The sequence below is a fragment of the Xenia sp. Carnegie-2017 genome, unplaced genomic scaffold, assembly GCF_021976095.1.
Source record: "Xenia sp. Carnegie-2017 unplaced genomic scaffold, XeniaSp_v1 HiC_scaffold_14, whole genome shotgun sequence".
Lineage (NCBI taxonomy): Eukaryota > Metazoa > Cnidaria > Anthozoa > Malacalcyonacea > Xeniidae > Xenia > Xenia sp. Carnegie-2017.
The window spans coordinates 3497810-3515261 of record NW_025813447.1 but is presented as its reverse complement, the minus strand read 5'-3'; the positions used below and the strand labels follow the sequence as shown (position 1 = coordinate 3515261).

General features: G+C 35.5%; 1 protein-coding gene and 2 long non-coding RNA genes across 4 annotated transcripts; 2 read left to right on the top strand and 1 right to left on the bottom strand.

The window, feature by feature from the left end:
- Nucleotides 1–425: 425 nt before the first annotated feature.
- Nucleotides 426–14869, top strand: LOC124434345. 2 transcript variants are annotated; one of them, XM_046984229.1, is made up of 14 exons: nucleotides 428–846; nucleotides 1165–1251; nucleotides 1317–1379; nucleotides 2197–2275; nucleotides 3680–3822; nucleotides 4289–4393; nucleotides 4468–4582; nucleotides 7291–7393; nucleotides 7619–7675; nucleotides 8316–8410; nucleotides 9020–10845; nucleotides 12898–12998; nucleotides 13752–13828; nucleotides 14487–14869. In XM_046984229.1, the coding sequence occupies exons 1-11, from the start codon at nucleotides 772–774 to the stop codon at nucleotides 9109–9111; spliced, it is 1014 nt and encodes a 337-aa protein (XP_046840185.1). In that variant the 5' UTR covers nucleotides 428–771; the 3' UTR covers nucleotides 9112–10845; nucleotides 12898–12998; nucleotides 13752–13828; nucleotides 14487–14869. The 2 variants fall into 2 exon arrangements, with proteins under 2 accessions (XP_046840186.1, XP_046840185.1); XM_046984230.1 differs by lacking the exon at nucleotides 1317–1379 and having other exon boundaries at nucleotides 426–846.
- LOC124434347 lies at nucleotides 3226–3621 on the top strand. The gene is made up of 2 exons (XR_006944751.1): nucleotides 3226–3289; nucleotides 3480–3621. It is a non-coding gene; the product is annotated as an uncharacterized LOC124434347 (long non-coding RNA).
- Nucleotides 5201–5948, bottom strand: LOC124434346. The gene is made up of 3 exons (XR_006944750.1): nucleotides 5815–5948; nucleotides 5551–5687; nucleotides 5201–5423 (listed from the first exon to the last, which is right to left on the bottom strand). It is a non-coding gene; the product is annotated as an uncharacterized LOC124434346 (long non-coding RNA).
- Nucleotides 14870–17452: the final 2583 nt, after the last annotated feature.

Here is a 17452-nt window from a genome sequence, read left to right as displayed (position 1 = left end):
TTAATAAAAAAATTTGTTGTTTTCCTCTTTCATTGTTTTTCCTGTGAATGAACACAGAAATATTTGAATTGTTGTAGTAAAACCGCTAGCTACAGATAATGAAAAGACTAGCCTACTTCACCTTCCCTTCGCGAAAACTGTTAACTGAAAGAAAAGAAGTGCTTAGTTTTGTTAAAGAATTGTTTGTCTTTCACGTGATTCTCACGAGGAGCAATAATTTGGCCCACCAGCCAAGTGTTGAGTCATTGCTTGCAATACATTTCCGTCCTAAATTTTGTTTTGTTCGCATGAAATAATGGGGCTACTGTGACGCGCCGCATGTAAAGGTAGCTTATTCTGTTGTCAGTTTCATGATCAATTCAAATTGAGATGGAGCTATTTTACGGTAAAAACAGCTTTATGGTGAAATACCATTTAAAGTGCTTCGGACTTACGAGTACCAGACTCCTGGAATACATTTCTTTGCTCGGTTTGATTTTAATTTGTTTCGCGTAACGCACGCAAGAAATACACGCGCTTCGCGGAGTTCAAAAATTGTCAATCGCAGTTATGTGAAATAGAGAAGACTATGTAGTTTATGCCGAGTTTGATAAAAAAATCTTATTGACGTTCAACAGAACATTTTTGTGTCAACATTTATTCTATGCAATTGCGAGAACATCGGTTTGGTGACGGTGTTTGAAATAATTACTGTAAATGAACGGAGAGAGAAGTTGACAATTAGACGAATGCTGTATCAACTTTCTCGTTTTTGTATCGCTTTGCCTGACCATGGATGTTGAAAACAGCCTCGAATTTTTGTATTGCCATTCGGGAAGCGTTCGGGGTGTCGCCTTTTCGCCCGTGGTACGTTGCTATTTGCTTTTTCTGTGATTAAATTGAGTAATGTCCTTGTTTGTTCACCCTTCGAATGCCATTACCTTAGTTACGTTCTTTTAGTCGAAATTAACTGGAAAATTCAGTGCATTGAAAGAGGTTTATAGTATTTTTATTATTTAAGGTCATTCATTTCTGCGTTTCAGTGATTTTGAAAGAAAAAATCTTTATAGGGTGCTCTGAAGCAGTGGACGATTTTCCGGCCGGGTCAATCAGCCTAATGTTAAAGCACTTTATTTTTCATTCGTTCTTTCATTTGAATGATCCTTGTGTTCTCTCTTTATTTAGGATCGTCACATATTTTGTTCAGGTGCGTACGATGGCAAGGTGAATCTATACAATGCCAATGATTGCGTTCTCCTCCATAGTTACCAGGTATGTCAAAGTGATACAGTGAAAATCTTGCCTTTACATTGAGATTGTGTTCATTTGATCATCAGATAACCACCTTAAGTCTTGCAAGAAACATCAATGCAGTAAGGTTTACTTCAGATGGACAAAAGGTAATCACTTCCCTTGCCATGATTTGATGAGAATTTAGTCATCCCTGACCTAAGGGGATAAACCCATATATAAACAGATTGCTCAGCAGAGATTTGATAAGACCTCTACTCTTCGAATACTATTTAAGACAAAGTTTTTTTTTAAGAAAAAAATTTAAGTGTTCTGTTTTAAAGTGTTATATTGTTTTGGAAGTTTTTTGAAATTGAATAAGTGTTGAATATTTTGATTTTTGTAATTTTACAATGCTCCACTGAATCTCATTCCCTAAACCTGGTCAATAATATGTTAAAACCAGAGAATTAAAGTGAATCTTTGTTACTTTTGTAAAGGATAACTGATCGAGGATGAATCGGCAATACATTACCATAAATATATTTCCAATTTATTTTTTTGTTGTTGTTGCAACCAGGTCCCTAAATATTTTTTGAAAATTCTAAATTCCCTAGAATTTTGAATTTGAAATTAGATGCTCTGATGTATTTTGCCCTTGATCTGTCATGTTTTTTTCATGTTTTTGTTAGATTTAGAGGTTTCATCAAACAAAAACAAAATAATAAATCAGTTTAACCCATAATGATGAAGAATATATTTTAGCATAACACATGCTCTTCAACAAGGCAGAATAATCATAATTACAATGGTCACATGATTGATAATCTATTTGAGAGTTCTACAATATGTGATGTCATTTCCTTTTAACAGTTTTATTGGTGAAATAATATAAACACACCTTGTGCCGAGGACCCTTTTATTGAGATGTAATTTGGGTTTATATGAGCATGGTTTGCTTGCACTGAAGGTTGCTTATGGTTTTAGATTCTTGCAACTACAACTGTGAGAAGGCTTGCTTTGCTGGATGCTGAAACAGGGGAACAAGTATTCTCTTATGATAATTGTAAGCATAGCAATAATGGTAGCTTTGGGTACGTAACAATAATAGCATAGGGTATCCTTGGAGATTGGATGTAAATTTCATGTGTGAAGAAAAAGTTGGACGACAAGATTTTGTTTATGAAGAGATGTACACCATAGTTAAATTTTGCTTATGAAGAGGGAGGTGTCTACCATAGTTAAATGTTGTTGATAAAGAGAGAGATGTACACCATAGTTAAATGTTGTTTATGAAGAGAGAGATGTATACCATAGTTAAATGTTGTTGATGAAGAAGGAGATGTATACCATAGTTAAATGTTGTTGATGAAGAGAGAGATGTATACCATAGTTAAATGTTGTTTATGAAGAGAGAGATGTATACCATAGTTAAATGTTGTTGATGAAGAGAGAGATGTACACCATAGTTAAATGTTGTTTATGAAGAGAGAGGTGTATACCATAGTTAAATGTTGTTTATGAAGAAAGAGATGTACACCATAGTTAAATGTTGTTTATGAAGAGGGAGATGTATACCATAGTTAAATGTTTTTTATGAAGAGGAAGATGTATGCAATAGTTAAATTTTATTTATGAAGATAGAGATGTCTACCATAGTTAAATGTTGTTGATGAAGAGAGAGATGTATACCATAGTTAAATGTTGTTGATGAAGAGAGAGATGTCTACCATAGTTAAATGTTGTTGATGAAGAGAGATGTACACCATAGTTAAATGTTGTTTATGAAGAGGAGATGTATACCATAGTTAAATGTTGTTTATGAAGAGGGAGATGTATACCATAGTTAAATGTTGTTTATAAAGAGAGAGATGTCTACCATAGTTAAATGTTGTTGATGAAGAAAGAGATGTACACCATAGTTAAATGTTGTTTATGAAGAGAGAGATGTACACCATAGTTAAATGTTGTTTATGAAGAGAGATGTATACCATAGTTAAATGTTTTTTATGAAGAGGAAGATGTATACCATAGTTAAATTTTGTTTATGAAAAGAGAGAGATGTATACCATAGTTAAATGTTGTTTATAAAGAGAGACATGTCTACCATAGTTAAATGTTGTTTATGAAGAGAGAGATGTATACCATAGTTAAATGTTCTTTATGAAGAGAGAGAGGTATACCATAGTTAATTGTTGTTTATAAAGTGAGAGGTGTATACCATAGTTAAATGTTGCTTATGAAGAGAGATATGTACACCATAGTTAAAGGTTGTTTATAAAGAGAGAGATGTATACCATAGTTAAATGTTGTTTATGAAGAGACATGTCTACCATAGTTAAATGTTGCTTGTATAGAGGAGATATAGAAATATGCTAACAAAGCAAGAAAGATCAGGAAAGATCATGAATGGAAAGGAAAGCTATATGTATTACATGGAATAGTTGCATAAAGAACGCTGTTTCCTTAGGTACATTTAGTGGCAGGGATAGGACAGCGCTTGCAGTCAATCAACATGGCGGTCCCAACTTGGCTGTGTGTACATGTATTGATGGAAAAGGTCTAGCGTTGTTTGATCTAAGAATGCCTTTGCCTCTTGATTTTGTAAATCAGGTGACTATTTTACGTAATTTTACTTGGGCTCTTTTCTTGCGGTTGTGCAATTTATGATTGTAATATTAGTGATGTAAATTATGTAATATTTTTACATCAGAATGACGTCAAGAGTTTGGTATAAACATGTTCATGTTTGTGGCTTTATGTTGATAATATTGGTGGTGTGATATTTATACACGAGTGACGTCAAACTTGTGTTAAAAATATCTTTATATTTGTATCTTTGTGATGTTCTTTTAGGTGATGTAATATTTTTACACGAAAGTCGCGTTAATGTTGTGTTAAAAACATGTATATAGCTTTATGTTGATGCTATCGTTGATGTAAATTTTCACAAAACAATGACGTCAACATCGTTTCAAAAGCATGTACATATTTTTGACTACGAGAATGATTAAAAGAATGTGACATTGTTCACAAGAGAATGTCATTAACATTGTTAAAACGTCTGCGCTTTTTTTAGCTTTATGACGAAAATATTCGTGATGTAACATTTTTACACGAGAGCTGGCCTTGGTGTAAAGGACAAACGTCGATATTATCCGTTGCCGAAAATGGAATTGCGAAGGTGAATTCTTCATTAAAGTTCATCAATACCTAAATGTGCTGACTTTTCTAATCAACCCAGATTTGCTTGTCAAGGTGACGTCACTGGACGGTCGAGAGCTGCACACTATAGATGCACTGGATTCGTCGCTACATAGTGTTGTTCCAACTCCTGAAAAGTATGGATCAATGGTTGACGATGGTTATGGAAGTGAGTTTGTATCACGCTGTGCTGGTGTCTAGGTTAAAGTAGCTACATATATCCCTCCGTCCCTAACTGTATTAAAAGTAATGAACTACAGTAGTAGGTGAAAGAAAGTCGTCACCCCTTTGCCCCTTCCCTATTTTCTGCTAAATGAACGGCGTTCAGTGCTGCGCAAACGTTGTTCAAACAAAGTTTTACATTCAACAGTCAGCGCACAAACCTCTTTAAAGGACACATGCAACATAAAATTCGGATTGTTATTTTTGTACTTTACATAAAGGTATAGCTCCAACTAATAGTTCACCAAAGTTTGAGACTCAAAGGATAAATATTTTTGAAGATATGGAGGTTTAAAGTTGATGCTTTACTGATAACGTATTAAAAATGCCCGACGAGCTAACGACGGCTACCGATTGGAAAAAGGTCGTTGTGACGTAATAGTTGACATGAGCTAAACGCGGTTAATTGCGCGCTTCGTTCAAAATATATTGGTTACTTCTTTGCCTGCATTAACAACACGACAATTTAGCATTGAAAATTTGGTTTATTGTGCCGCATTTAATTATAAAAACGGTTCTTCTAAGAACCATCAAACGCAGCAAAAGGTTTCTTTATTCGTTTCCTGAAAACAAGCGCATGCGAGATATTTGGATTGAAAAAATCCGACGCAAAAATTTGAAGCCAACAAAGAGCTCAAAATTGTGCTCGCAACATTTCGAGAGTTCGTGCTTCGTGCAAAATTTTGAAGCGATCCAATCAGGAGGATGGACAGCAGGACGGCTTCGCGTTAAGAAGGATGCTGTACCCACGATTTTTGAATACACTGTGGAACCCACAAGTGTAGCATCTAAAAGGAAGCAGCCAACAAATGTTAGAACTGCATTTGAGAAGAGACGAAGGCAAGAGGTGATTATTATAGTTATAGTTAGCAATATTTGTTTACATTTATCAAAAACTAAGCTATATAGCATTACCAAATTGAGGACAATTTTATAATTTTAGATTATTGACGACGTTCTTGCAGAACATGACGACTTTCTTGTAGGCAACGACCACGATGTGTCGACATCGGCTTGAAATGTTTGTGCGTTTTACCTCAAAGGAAGTTTGTCTAAGATAAAGATGTCAAAATATATGTAGACAGCGAAACACAAACATATACAGTGGTAACTAATTCAGACTAATGTCGTTTGATCTTTTCTTTGTTATTTTAACTCATAGAAAATTCCTTAACGTACCTTAGAAGCGCAATGTGAAATGCCAAGCAGCCATAACAATCCGTCCGCAAAAACACGTAAGGTCAAGAACCACTCAAACCAAAGTGCCAAATATGATAAGTAGAGGTATAGACTTTCCATTTCGGCCGTTTTGATTTTTGTGAAAAATCCAGCAATACGATAATTTTATCTAAAGGTTGAGTTAATTTCAACAAAAAATCATAGCACACAGACGACGTCATGTGAAATTGAACATTTTGAGGATAGCGCTGTATGGCCTGATACAGAAAGCACGTCGACGATGAGCAATAGCTACAATGGATCAGACTCTCACTCGTTTTCTTCACTCTCAGGCATAGGTCCAATGTCATGTGTGTACACGACCATAGCTGTTTTTACGACAGCTTCGTTTGTACACACTGTGGCAAACTCTTCCTCTTGTGTGATACAAATATGATCGCCATGTATCAGAGGATCAGTATTGTTTACCTCTTGGCAACATATACTTTCCCGTCCTGTACTCATGACCACACAAAAGCCACACTCGCACCTAAAAGATAAAAACATTGTTTTTACTTTGGGAAAAACAATGAAGCATCAATAAAATGCAACTAACCATTCAACATTTCCAATTCTGTGAATGTATTTATCTTCGCTTTCCGATGACGGAGAATTGTCATTACTATGACCACCTTGCGCGTTGGTCAAAGGCACAAACATGTAAGGTTGTACCTCATTGTTATTGATGACAATATCATAATCGGCATCTTCTTCAGAAGAATCCATTAATTTTTGATGAATAAAAAACAGTAATAGCAAACTACCGAAAGCCGTGCAAGTCGTGGAACGATATAAGAACGATGCTTGTTTATGTCAACTAATACGTCACTCTTTCCCAGTTCCCAGACTTCAACAATCTCACGGCGTTTTAGCAATGGTCATCGAATATCGTGTTTTTACCGATTATAACCCTAAATATCTTTTTAAATATTTCGCGGACGACTTTGAAACTTGGTACGTCTTATTTTCACGCTATAGGCATTACAATAAAATAAAGTTGTCTTCTAGCTTGCATGTGTCCTTTAAACGTTCTTATTTTTTCAACTCGCCCTATGTTTCGGGCTAAAATATGTTTTCTGTGCTTGTGCATGTTTCTGAAGAACGGGATGAACGGGTTACTGGAGAAATATGGAGAACTTGGGAGCAGCTCACAGTCGAAGGTTTCATCTGTTTGAGAGTTCTGTAAACTTCTCTCAAGCTTTTCAACTGGACGTTCGCATTAGTTTGTGTTAACGCACGAACGACTCTCTCTTTGTTTATAAAATACCACAAACAATTTTAAAAGACATTATATTGCTGATTTATTTGCATATTCTCCTAACATTTCATTAACGTGCACTACTTCCGTGTTTCAATAAGATTGAACATATAGCTGTTGACCAATCAGCATGTGTGTTTTTATGTAAATACTTAGCAAAAACGATTCGTTTTTCTCAGGTGTCGTGATGTTCGGCGGCAAACAACTCTCAAGCTACGTTCCCGATGTTGGAATTCAAGAAACGATGACCGAACATGGAAATTCGCCTTTGTGGAAAATAAAGTAATCACTTAAAAAACCGCTTTCCCCTTTGCCTGTGTGGCACCTTGACGTTTCGTTGAGCATGCGCAGTCTGGAGATTTTAAGTACTTCTTTGTCATGTTACGTTTTAGTACTTCCAAAAAAACATCCTTTGGATTTACTCAAGCTAAATAGCTTAGCTTCAATCTTAATCCAACCCATTCAAGAATTTGAGTTTATCAATTGCATCTTTATCCTTTATTTTAGGTACTCATCGAATGGGCATTCTCTTTTTACTGCTTGCGATAGAGGAATAGTTAGAAGGTATCTTATTCATGGGTTTTGTGGGGACAGTGTGGGTACATGAGGTTCCACCCTACTCGTATGAAGATTTTCTCTTTTACTGCTTGTGTTAAAGGAATGGTTACAAGGTATCTTATTCGTGGGTTTTCTGGGGAGAGTACATGAGTTTCCACCTTACTTGAATGAACATTCTTATTTTACTGTTTGTGTTAAAGGAACAGTTACAAGGTATATAGATATTTTAGGTTATTGACGGGTTTCTGGGGAAGTCAGTAGGATTAAGGTTAGGGTTCGAGTTAGGGTACTTGTTTGATAAGTATCTTTGTCCTCTTTTTACCGCGTGTGGTCAAGGAATAGCTATATAACGTATACCAACATTTTAGCTCATGCAGGGATTTTCACGAGGGGAGGGGTGCACAGACCAGGTAATAGTTCGTTTGATTTTACCTCCTGATCTGAGTGTTAGTTTCCTTATTGAACAAACTGTTAATCTCTTCGACTTTTGGCGCAGCGTATGTATTTGGTCCAATCAATATGCAGGAGTCATTATTATTGATATTGTGTCATCATTATTGATATTGTGTCATCATTGATGATATTGTGTCATCATTAATGATATTGTGTGATAATTATTTATGATATTTTTTGTAACTCTTCTCAGATATCGTCGTTATACTGACAGACACGTCTTTGAAGATGAACTCTTTCGGCATAAAGATGACATCGAAGATATGGATATATCTCCTTTTGACGAATGTATCCTTTTCATATGTGTACACGATGAAATTCGATGTCCGACTGATGGATGTAATCAAGCAGAAAGTTAGATGTGGTTAGTTTGGCTTGATAAATGTTATCGAGAGAAAGCTTACCAATGTGAAATCAGAAATCGTTCGGTTTGATGATTTCGTACAAATAGGTTTAATTGACTTATTCAAAAGCCAAAACAAGACAAAAATAGTCAGGCAAGTGAAACTTCACTCAGATTCAAATACAATTGAAATAATGTCTTGTAAATCATATCAAGAAGCATGAGTTCACGTCCGACCGAACCAACCCGACTGCCATCCGAGATGTTTTTGAAAATTGTTTAATACGTAATTTTACGCATGAAATTACTGATATAAATTTCGTGTCCTAAGCATTTCAACATGTTTCGTTAAAGCTCATGACACCTTTAAATGAAAAGTTAATGAATGAAATATTTACATTCACGTTAATTTATAAGGGTGTATTATAATTAATGTGTGAACAGACAAAAAAATTGTTTACACAGTGAGTTTTTTGAACAAAACTTTCGGCCATTCCAACAGCATTTAAAATTCTATAATATTATCTTCCTTACATCGCGATTTACCCCTATAGTTATTGTAACAGCCTCAAAAGATCGTTCCGTTGGAGTTTATCGGCTGGGTGGTCCCAGTCATGGTTACACTGAATACAAGGAAGTCAGATAGACCAAAGACATGAGATAGGCGAACCTGTGCTTACCACTGAAATTTGTATCCTCGTTTTTCTGGATAAACTCTCCTATAGACATGACGTTTGTATTATTATGCATGGTTTCCGTTGCGAATATGCCTTGCGTGTTTCGTTTTCAATGCCTTTTTTTATGGAGGCCTACTTGTAAATTGTTCTGCAGCTTCCCATGTGCATATTGTACGCGTGAAATAGCCAGGCGCCAAGCTACAGTATTTGCCTATTTATACTTCTGTGGAAAGCAGTTTAAAGATCGTAGGATTTTGGATTTGCTTATTAAGGTTTTGAAAAAGCTTATTTTTTGTCGAAGGTTCTTGGATGTTTACCTGTCGTTTGCAACATAAGTACGCGTGGATGGAAGAGAACGAAAAGCAGATTAACGATGGAACGAAACAAACCGCAATATTTTTGCTGAGGATATGTGATTGCGCATGCTTACCCGTCTGCGTTCGCAACCTATAAGTGACGTTATAATTTGCTCCCAACGTCGTTGTCGCAATTATGTTTTTTCATTGTTTAACGAATAGATTACATTTGGCCTTTGCGAGATCAGTTATCGATATACATAATGCCTCACCTTGGCGTGTGGCCTCTGTTCTGTTTACCACATTTGACGTCATGCTGTGCATCTATAAATGAGCAGTCACTCAGAACAAATAGTGGCTAAATGGAATCTGTTTGTTTATGAAATGAGAACCTAAAACTAACTAAATTTTTAGCGGGAAAAGAGAACGTTATTTATTTTTTATTCCAACGTTAGCAAAGAGGCTTTTTTGTTGTTTTCGCCAACGCGTCTACTGTTGTAGCTAGATCTTTTTCAAGGTTTTCATCGGTGTAATTTAGGGATTGCATTCAATCGTTCAAAAATTTTTGCTATTTGTTTTCGTTTATCGACTTACAGCACATCATGTGACGCTCATTCCGTGCATCTGTAGTCTCGTAGTTGACTCTGGACCAATGAAATTGCGTGATTTCTCGATGTTTGGGAGCAAATATAATTCCCCAAGGCACATAACCATAAATTTGTAGTTATAAATGTCTTGATCTTTGTGTACCAATTGGTGAAATATATACGACAAGATTGACTTCTTCATTTAACACCAGACTAAAGATAATAAACTGTCTTATCATGCTGTGAACTGAGCAGAGAGTATTATAACTGTTAAGGATCGCGGAGCTTTTCCTATACGAAATCACGAACTCCAATGAAGAGGGCGGGAGAATCTTTTTCTTCCACTCTTTATAGTTGTGGCTCCACGAGAGCAAACGCCTTTTACTTTTCAACGCTCAAAATAATGTGGGATCTGTTCGTGTGCGAAAGAGAAAAAAGTTTTCTGACCGTTTCTCTCCATATTCATCCCATAAACGTTGAAGTGCGCTTTGCACTTTTGCCGTTTTTTTGTGAATTTTCCGTATTTTTTGCATGTTTAGCGCGCGTGATGTATTTTCTCTGTCTTTCATCAATTTCTATTTGCTTTGCCAAGTTATTCACGCAATTTCAAAGCGTTTATTATAAATATCCGCAAGTTTTCTTCAAGACAACAGAGTAGGACTAACGCTACGCGAGACAATATTCACCTTCTAAGACGGTCAGCTCTTCGCGAAGGTTTTCGTTTCACTTAGATTTCGTTCAAGAATAAAAATTGGGAAGACATGGAAGGTACACAAAGGCGTCTTTCTTTAAAAAGCGTGAACGTTTCTGTGGAAATGGGGTGAGAACATTTTCAGTCAATTTTTGTTGGTGATTTTTTTGGTCACAATATATTTCAGTTAAATATTGCTTTGAATAGCGTATTTGTTTTGTTGAATGACAGTTGAGGATTGCTGAAAAGAAATGTTTGATACAATGAAGTAAATTTCGGTTTTTGTCTAAGCACGTTGTTTGCTAAAATGTATCGTGTCGTTTAATTTTATGGCTATCTTCATTTTCGTTTTCAACAATTTATTTTAAACTTCTCAATTGTCATTCACCAGCATGACAAGTACGCTGTTCGGAGCAATATTACAGCTTGTAAACACAACCAAGTGTTTGTTTTACAATGCTTCGATTACGTGTAGTTAAATGTGGTCGTATTCTATATGAGGGAAAGATGTTATTACAGATCGTGCTCCGTACGTTTGGAAGATCTACACAAGGTGTATGGAAAAAGAGTTTGATGTTAGAAAAGATTCTTTAGAATAAGACTCACACTAAAAAAGCAAAATCTGTTAGTGATTCTTGGTACTTAGACGGTGTCTGACACAGCTGGCACTGAAATTTCTGAAAGCACGAGTTTTTTTACCAATGGTAGAACTGATGTTAAGAGTCCTTAAAAACAGCCCTTCCTCGCAAAAATTGGTCATTGCAAAAACAATTTAATTACCCGGAGTCAAAATATGGGCTGTGTCGCACAATCTATTGAAATTTTAAACAATTCCATGCGATGTGCAAGCTTTGCCCGTATAACCGCATGATTTTAAAATTTTGGTTGAACTCCCCCAAACCTCCATTGGCTTTACGCCTCTGTTCACCGATTTTTGTTACCTAATTTGCATATCGTGCGTCACCGATGTTTTTCTCAAATAGTGCGTACATTTGTTTGTGTGTTTGTTTGCTTGATATTTTTGTTTGATTTTCTATGGTTTTTTTTTCACCTTGACACACCTTTCTTTGAAACACGTCTGTATATTGACTTTTATTCGTGCTGAGATGCTGCTCGTTCGCGCATCTGTTAATATCAACTGCATCACATTCATGTCATTGTTCTAAAAGCGTGTTGATGAAAAACAGCGAGAGCATTTAACCGCGCATCAATCGTCACTGTTGTCAAACGTATTGTTGATTTTATGACTAGAGTTGAAGCTGCTGAATCATTGCTGCATAAAAACAGAAGTTCATATACAATCAGCTTTTGTTGATCTTATTGTATGGGCTACAGGACAGCGATGGTTATTTGAAAATATAAATGAGAAAGAGGTTTAACAAATAGTTATTAATGCATTGTGTGGCTATCAAGTATTTAATCTTTTTTCAGAATTATTTCATCATTTATTAGAACTATTTGATGATCCTTCAGAACAATTTGATCTTTGTTTAGAACAATTTGATCGTTAGAACAATTTGATCGTAGAACAATTTCATGATACTTTTGAACAACGTATTTCATTACCATATAAAACTACTAGATCATCTTTCAGCACAATTTGATATTTTCTCAGAACTATTTGATCATGCTATAGAACCGTTTTATTTTTCTTTAGAACTGTTAGATTACACTTCATAACTATTTGATCAAATTCCTAAAAGTGTTTAACCGTACTGCTACGGGACTAATGAATAATTCAGTAAATTATTTCTTATTTGATGAAAGGTAAAGGTCAACGCCAATTAGTCACCGGCTTTCTCAATTTTAAGTGCATCAATATTGATATCGAAATAATTGAAGATGTGATGATTGAAAGCATCAATAAAGAGCGCATATTTTTGATAAGAGAAAAACTGTGGCAGTGCTGCTCGGTGTGCTTAAAGAATATTCGGAGGGGGGGAGGTGTAGTATTGTTTAACGAGCTGTTAGGAGAAATTTCATCTATTTAACGTTTTTGGCTGTAAAAATTGATAACATTGATGTCAATTTCAGTTGCCTTAACATATAACATTACATTGGAGATGAGTTTTGCTGTTATATCGCGCAATGAGCTTGTTTTTTTAATGTTGTAATTATTTTAAGTAGAAAGTATAAGGTTAAATTAAATGTGCATTTTATGAGAGTTTGTGCCATTCATAGAAACGACAAGGCATTCAAGGAAATGTACTCAGAGATGGTATCCTGGATTCGCAAAGCAAGCCCCAAAGCTGAGGTCATTGGCTCAGAGTCTAATGAAAAAGGTATTTTGGAAATATTAAAGACGAAAAAGAAATGTTCGCGGAAAAAACAATGTTTTTATTGTAGGAACTATACTTTTTAATGTTTACGCTGCATGTTTTCCCCTCTTCGTGGATTTCGTCTCCTTACTACGAAATATCACTAGAACTATAACATTTATCATTTGCTCCGACTGATCAAAAGGTGCGAGGTCAAACTTTATACGAAACTGTCAAACTTGTGATTTGGAAGCGCTAAGAGATGTTCTTTGTCGATGGCCCACAGAAGTGGAAGTTTGGTTAAAATCTTAATAATCACAACAACATGCGCGTGCCAGCCGGGGGTAGTGTTTCAAGTAAATAGGTGAACACTGAACATTTGAAGTTCAAAATGTATCTACCTTATTGATAAATATTTAATATTACACCCATGCAGAATAACACATGTATGTATGCTTCACTCAGCGAAAAACTTTACTGAGACTTCATCTTAAAGCCTCTCTTCCCATGAGCCATTCTATATCCATTTAATTATAAGAGAATTATCGCCTTCACTCCATCAAATCTCTGGACTCTGTATACCATAGAGCACGCGTGGTCACGCTCCACCAAATTACTGCTTCGCTCCCTGTTCTCGATAGCCGATTTATCTTTAGTAATAGAGTTTAGGGCCATTTCACATGAAGTGGGAAGGAAACCTTACCAATAATAACCACCATTTTTGTAAACAAGCACATGCTTTCTGGAATTTCATTGATATGCTCGTTTTGATTCTAGGTGCATTTGAGATATCGTGCGATGGACGAGTGATATTTTCCAAGCTTGCAAGACATGGTTTTCCTTCTATGAATGAGGTAAAATTGTATTGACGTCAGAAGTCGTTTGTTTTGATTTGACCGTGTTTCGTTCATCGACGGAATGGCTTTGAAGTTCGTCTTTGAATGGCAGTATTCATTTGGCTGTTATATTACCATTGGTTGTTCTTTGTAAGAAGAAACAGTCAATAATTGATGAATCTATTGTGAATGAGTTAAGTTCCTTTCTTGGGACGTAACTCATAGGGAGTATATCTATGATTTGATAAAAAAAGGAGTTAATTGCCTCTACTCTGGATTTGACTTCAGTTGCTACTCTGTCACCCTGCCATGCCCTTTTTTGTTAAATTTTGTTACTCACATATCATAATTTGGAGATAGTTTGTAAGTGTGCTACATTAGCAAAAGTCACAATTGCTTTTGATTAGTTGCTTGGTATATTAATATTTCACAAATAAATTGACGCACCCCCGCACCACTTTAAGCCAAGGATAAGTGGAATGTTAACCGCCCCCCCTTTTCCAGTAAACCCCATTCCCTATTATGGCACACTTTTTGACTAAAACAGTCATTACTTGTTAGCCGTATGTAATTGAATTGGTGCCCAAACACATGGTTGGTTTAAACACCCAAGTACATGGTCCATGATCTCTTTTGTCCCCCACAATATGATTAAAAATTGCTTCTCGTGAAACAGGTCGCCGACGTCGTTCGTATGATCAGTGAGAACAAGCACTGGGAAGAGATCACCAATGTGAACCGCGCCAAATGTCGATGTATTCACGAAGATTGCATGTGTGGCCTGAGTGTAATGGTTAACAAGACAGCTTGTCCCTGTGAATGTGAAGGAATGTGTCCAGGGTTGTGAGAACGTTGCTCAGGTCGTGCATTTTAACCATATTTCCATTAGATTTAATTAATTTAATAATTTAAATAGCAATTCATCACATATTAGCATTATACATTGTATTTGACGATGAAGTCCGTCGTGTGATTTTGACGGATGGAAAAACGAGCGAATATAACTTATTACTGAAGAAATGATTTTTGTGATAATATATCAAAACGAATGAAAACAAACTTGACTTTCTCTTTATGATTTATCCTCTCTACAAATTATCATTTTGAATGAAATGAAAAAGAAAAAGAAGTTGAAGGTATTCAAAAGACTGCGGTAAGTTCTTAATGAGTTGCAAATACATATTTAGTTTTAGTGTGTTGTTCCGTCGCCTGTCAGATAGTCAGATTCAACAATGGCGAGAAAGAAAGCCAAACTTTGCTTATTAATTATGTTTTGAATAACTCAAGACTCACTTAAAAGACATAGTAAAAGTTGACCAATGAAACTATTTGTAAAAAAAAACGAAGAAAAAGATGGCTCAAAAAATGTATTTCGTAATGGCTCAAAAATGGCTCAAAAAATGTATTTCGTCAAGTATTTCGGTATCACTGAAAATTTATCCGCCAAAAAGTTTTCTACCCGTGCCACATTTGCAAGGAACATGTCCCCCCTTTCATAAATCTCTTCCCTCTTATTTGAAACAAGAAATGCAAAACTTTAAAAGTACAAAATATATGTTTCCTATTTTAAATATCTGAGTAAATATTTACCAAAGCGGATTAGTTCTTAACTGCGTTTTGCCTATGACGGAGCTCATAAGTCATAAAATAGCTTGTTTGTTTAGTAATTGATTCCCAAGGAGGCGTAAACGCAATTAAACTGAGATTTGTTGTCTGCACTGCGAATTTGCCGTCTGCAGTAGCTGCAATATACGTAGCTAAATTACGTAGCTAAATTACGTAGCTAAATTACGTAGCTATGTGTTATTGTATTCAATAGTGTTTACGGTTCCTTGGGGATCGATTATTGCTGAATCATGCAAATTATAAAATGTCGACTGATTTCAAAATATAACCACTTCTGCTACACCGGCCTCGGCCTAATAACATTGTTTGAATGTAGTTCATTGTACAGTTACGTTCTCCAGACTTCTGCGTGAAGTTGGAGATGAAAACACCAAATGGCTGCGAATCATTAAAACGGGGGAATTATATCGTTTTTTTGCCGACTGGCGTATTCAATCCCGAAACAAAGTCCAAAGGCAAACGCCGCCAAAATAGAATACAAATTTCAAGTCGAACCGATTGATTGTCACAGATTATATAAGTTGTGGAGGCGATAATGAAATGGCAGAAGCATGCTGGTCAACGCGTGAATTTGAACTGAGAGAAAAGAAGAAAATATTGAGAGTATGCAACAGGTTTGTGACATTTGATTTACTGTATTTCGTAGACTATAGGAAGCGAATGGCGATGAACATCGAGAAGATTTAGTTTCGATGTTCTACTTCTTTCGTGAAACCACGTAATTTTTCATGAAGAACTAAATAAATAATACGTTATCAAACTTTTCACGTTTCCCATGGGAAACCATTACATAATTTGCAAGAAATCATCTCTCAATAATTTTGTGAGTAGCCTTGGAGCAACACTAAAAGCGCCTGTTTCATGTTTCTGAATTTAGGCTATGTAGATAGTTTAGAAAATTTTAAACATATTGTCAATAGATTTTATAATTCGAAAATTTGATCTTCGTGCATTTTTTAGAGCTCAAAGTCTATGATTATTTGCCTGACCGTGACATTAAAAAAACTAAAGCGAGAGCCCAGATCTGACGTCATATCGCGAATACGTTTTAAGAAAACACCGTATTTTACACATAATTTTCTCAACAGCATAGCTATATCGTTGCATTACACACGTGTATGGCATCTTGTGTCGTGGATGTTCAAAAACATCCAATTTTAAACAAAATACAGCAGATGAATTCACGTTGTGACGACAAAAATAACATTAGTTACCAGCTTTTTTATACTGGCGGTCAAACAATGAAAATGGTCAATTTTTCAATTTATCATATCTAAATGGCAGAAATGCAAAAATATGATATAGCGGGCACTTTAACACTAAACAGCTCAAGGTTTTATATATAAGTACAAATACAACGTATTTTTAGTTCAATGTAGTGTCCATTAGAGACTCTGATGAGCGAGCGATGCATTGCAGTCTTCGTGAAACGTTTGAAAGATACAATATAGTAATTATCTCAAAAAATGGCGTTCATTCAAAATGGCAACCAATTTATCGTTAAATTTGTGAGATCTTTTGAGGTGTGCTGTCTCTACTCTCTTTTGTTTTTGTTCCAAGCTCACTGAAGCACGATGTAAGGCAGTAAGCACGATTACATTACTTGCAATTTGAGCGAAAGAGTACGGACAACAAAGAAAGTCAATTACTGTGGCTTTTAATTAAACAATGAGGAAATAGCACATATAAGCTCCAGTGAAAACTGTTGAAGGAAGAGGTAATAGTATTTAGGGCCATTTTGACTGAACTAAATACAACTGAACTTTATACAACTGAACTAAATAAAGTTATGTTTAGTTCTTTGGGTAAATTACGCAAAAGATGGAGTTTCGTAAAGGCTTTCCCTTGGTCAAAAGCATTGAGTCAAAATATTGAATGAAAGTTATAAAAAAAGATTTCAAACCTTCGAAATATTTACAAACGAATAAACGTTACATCTCTTATAAAACATTTCACATTTTATTATCTTCATGCTATTGATTCACCTTGTATCTAACAAGTCAGAAATTAAATTAG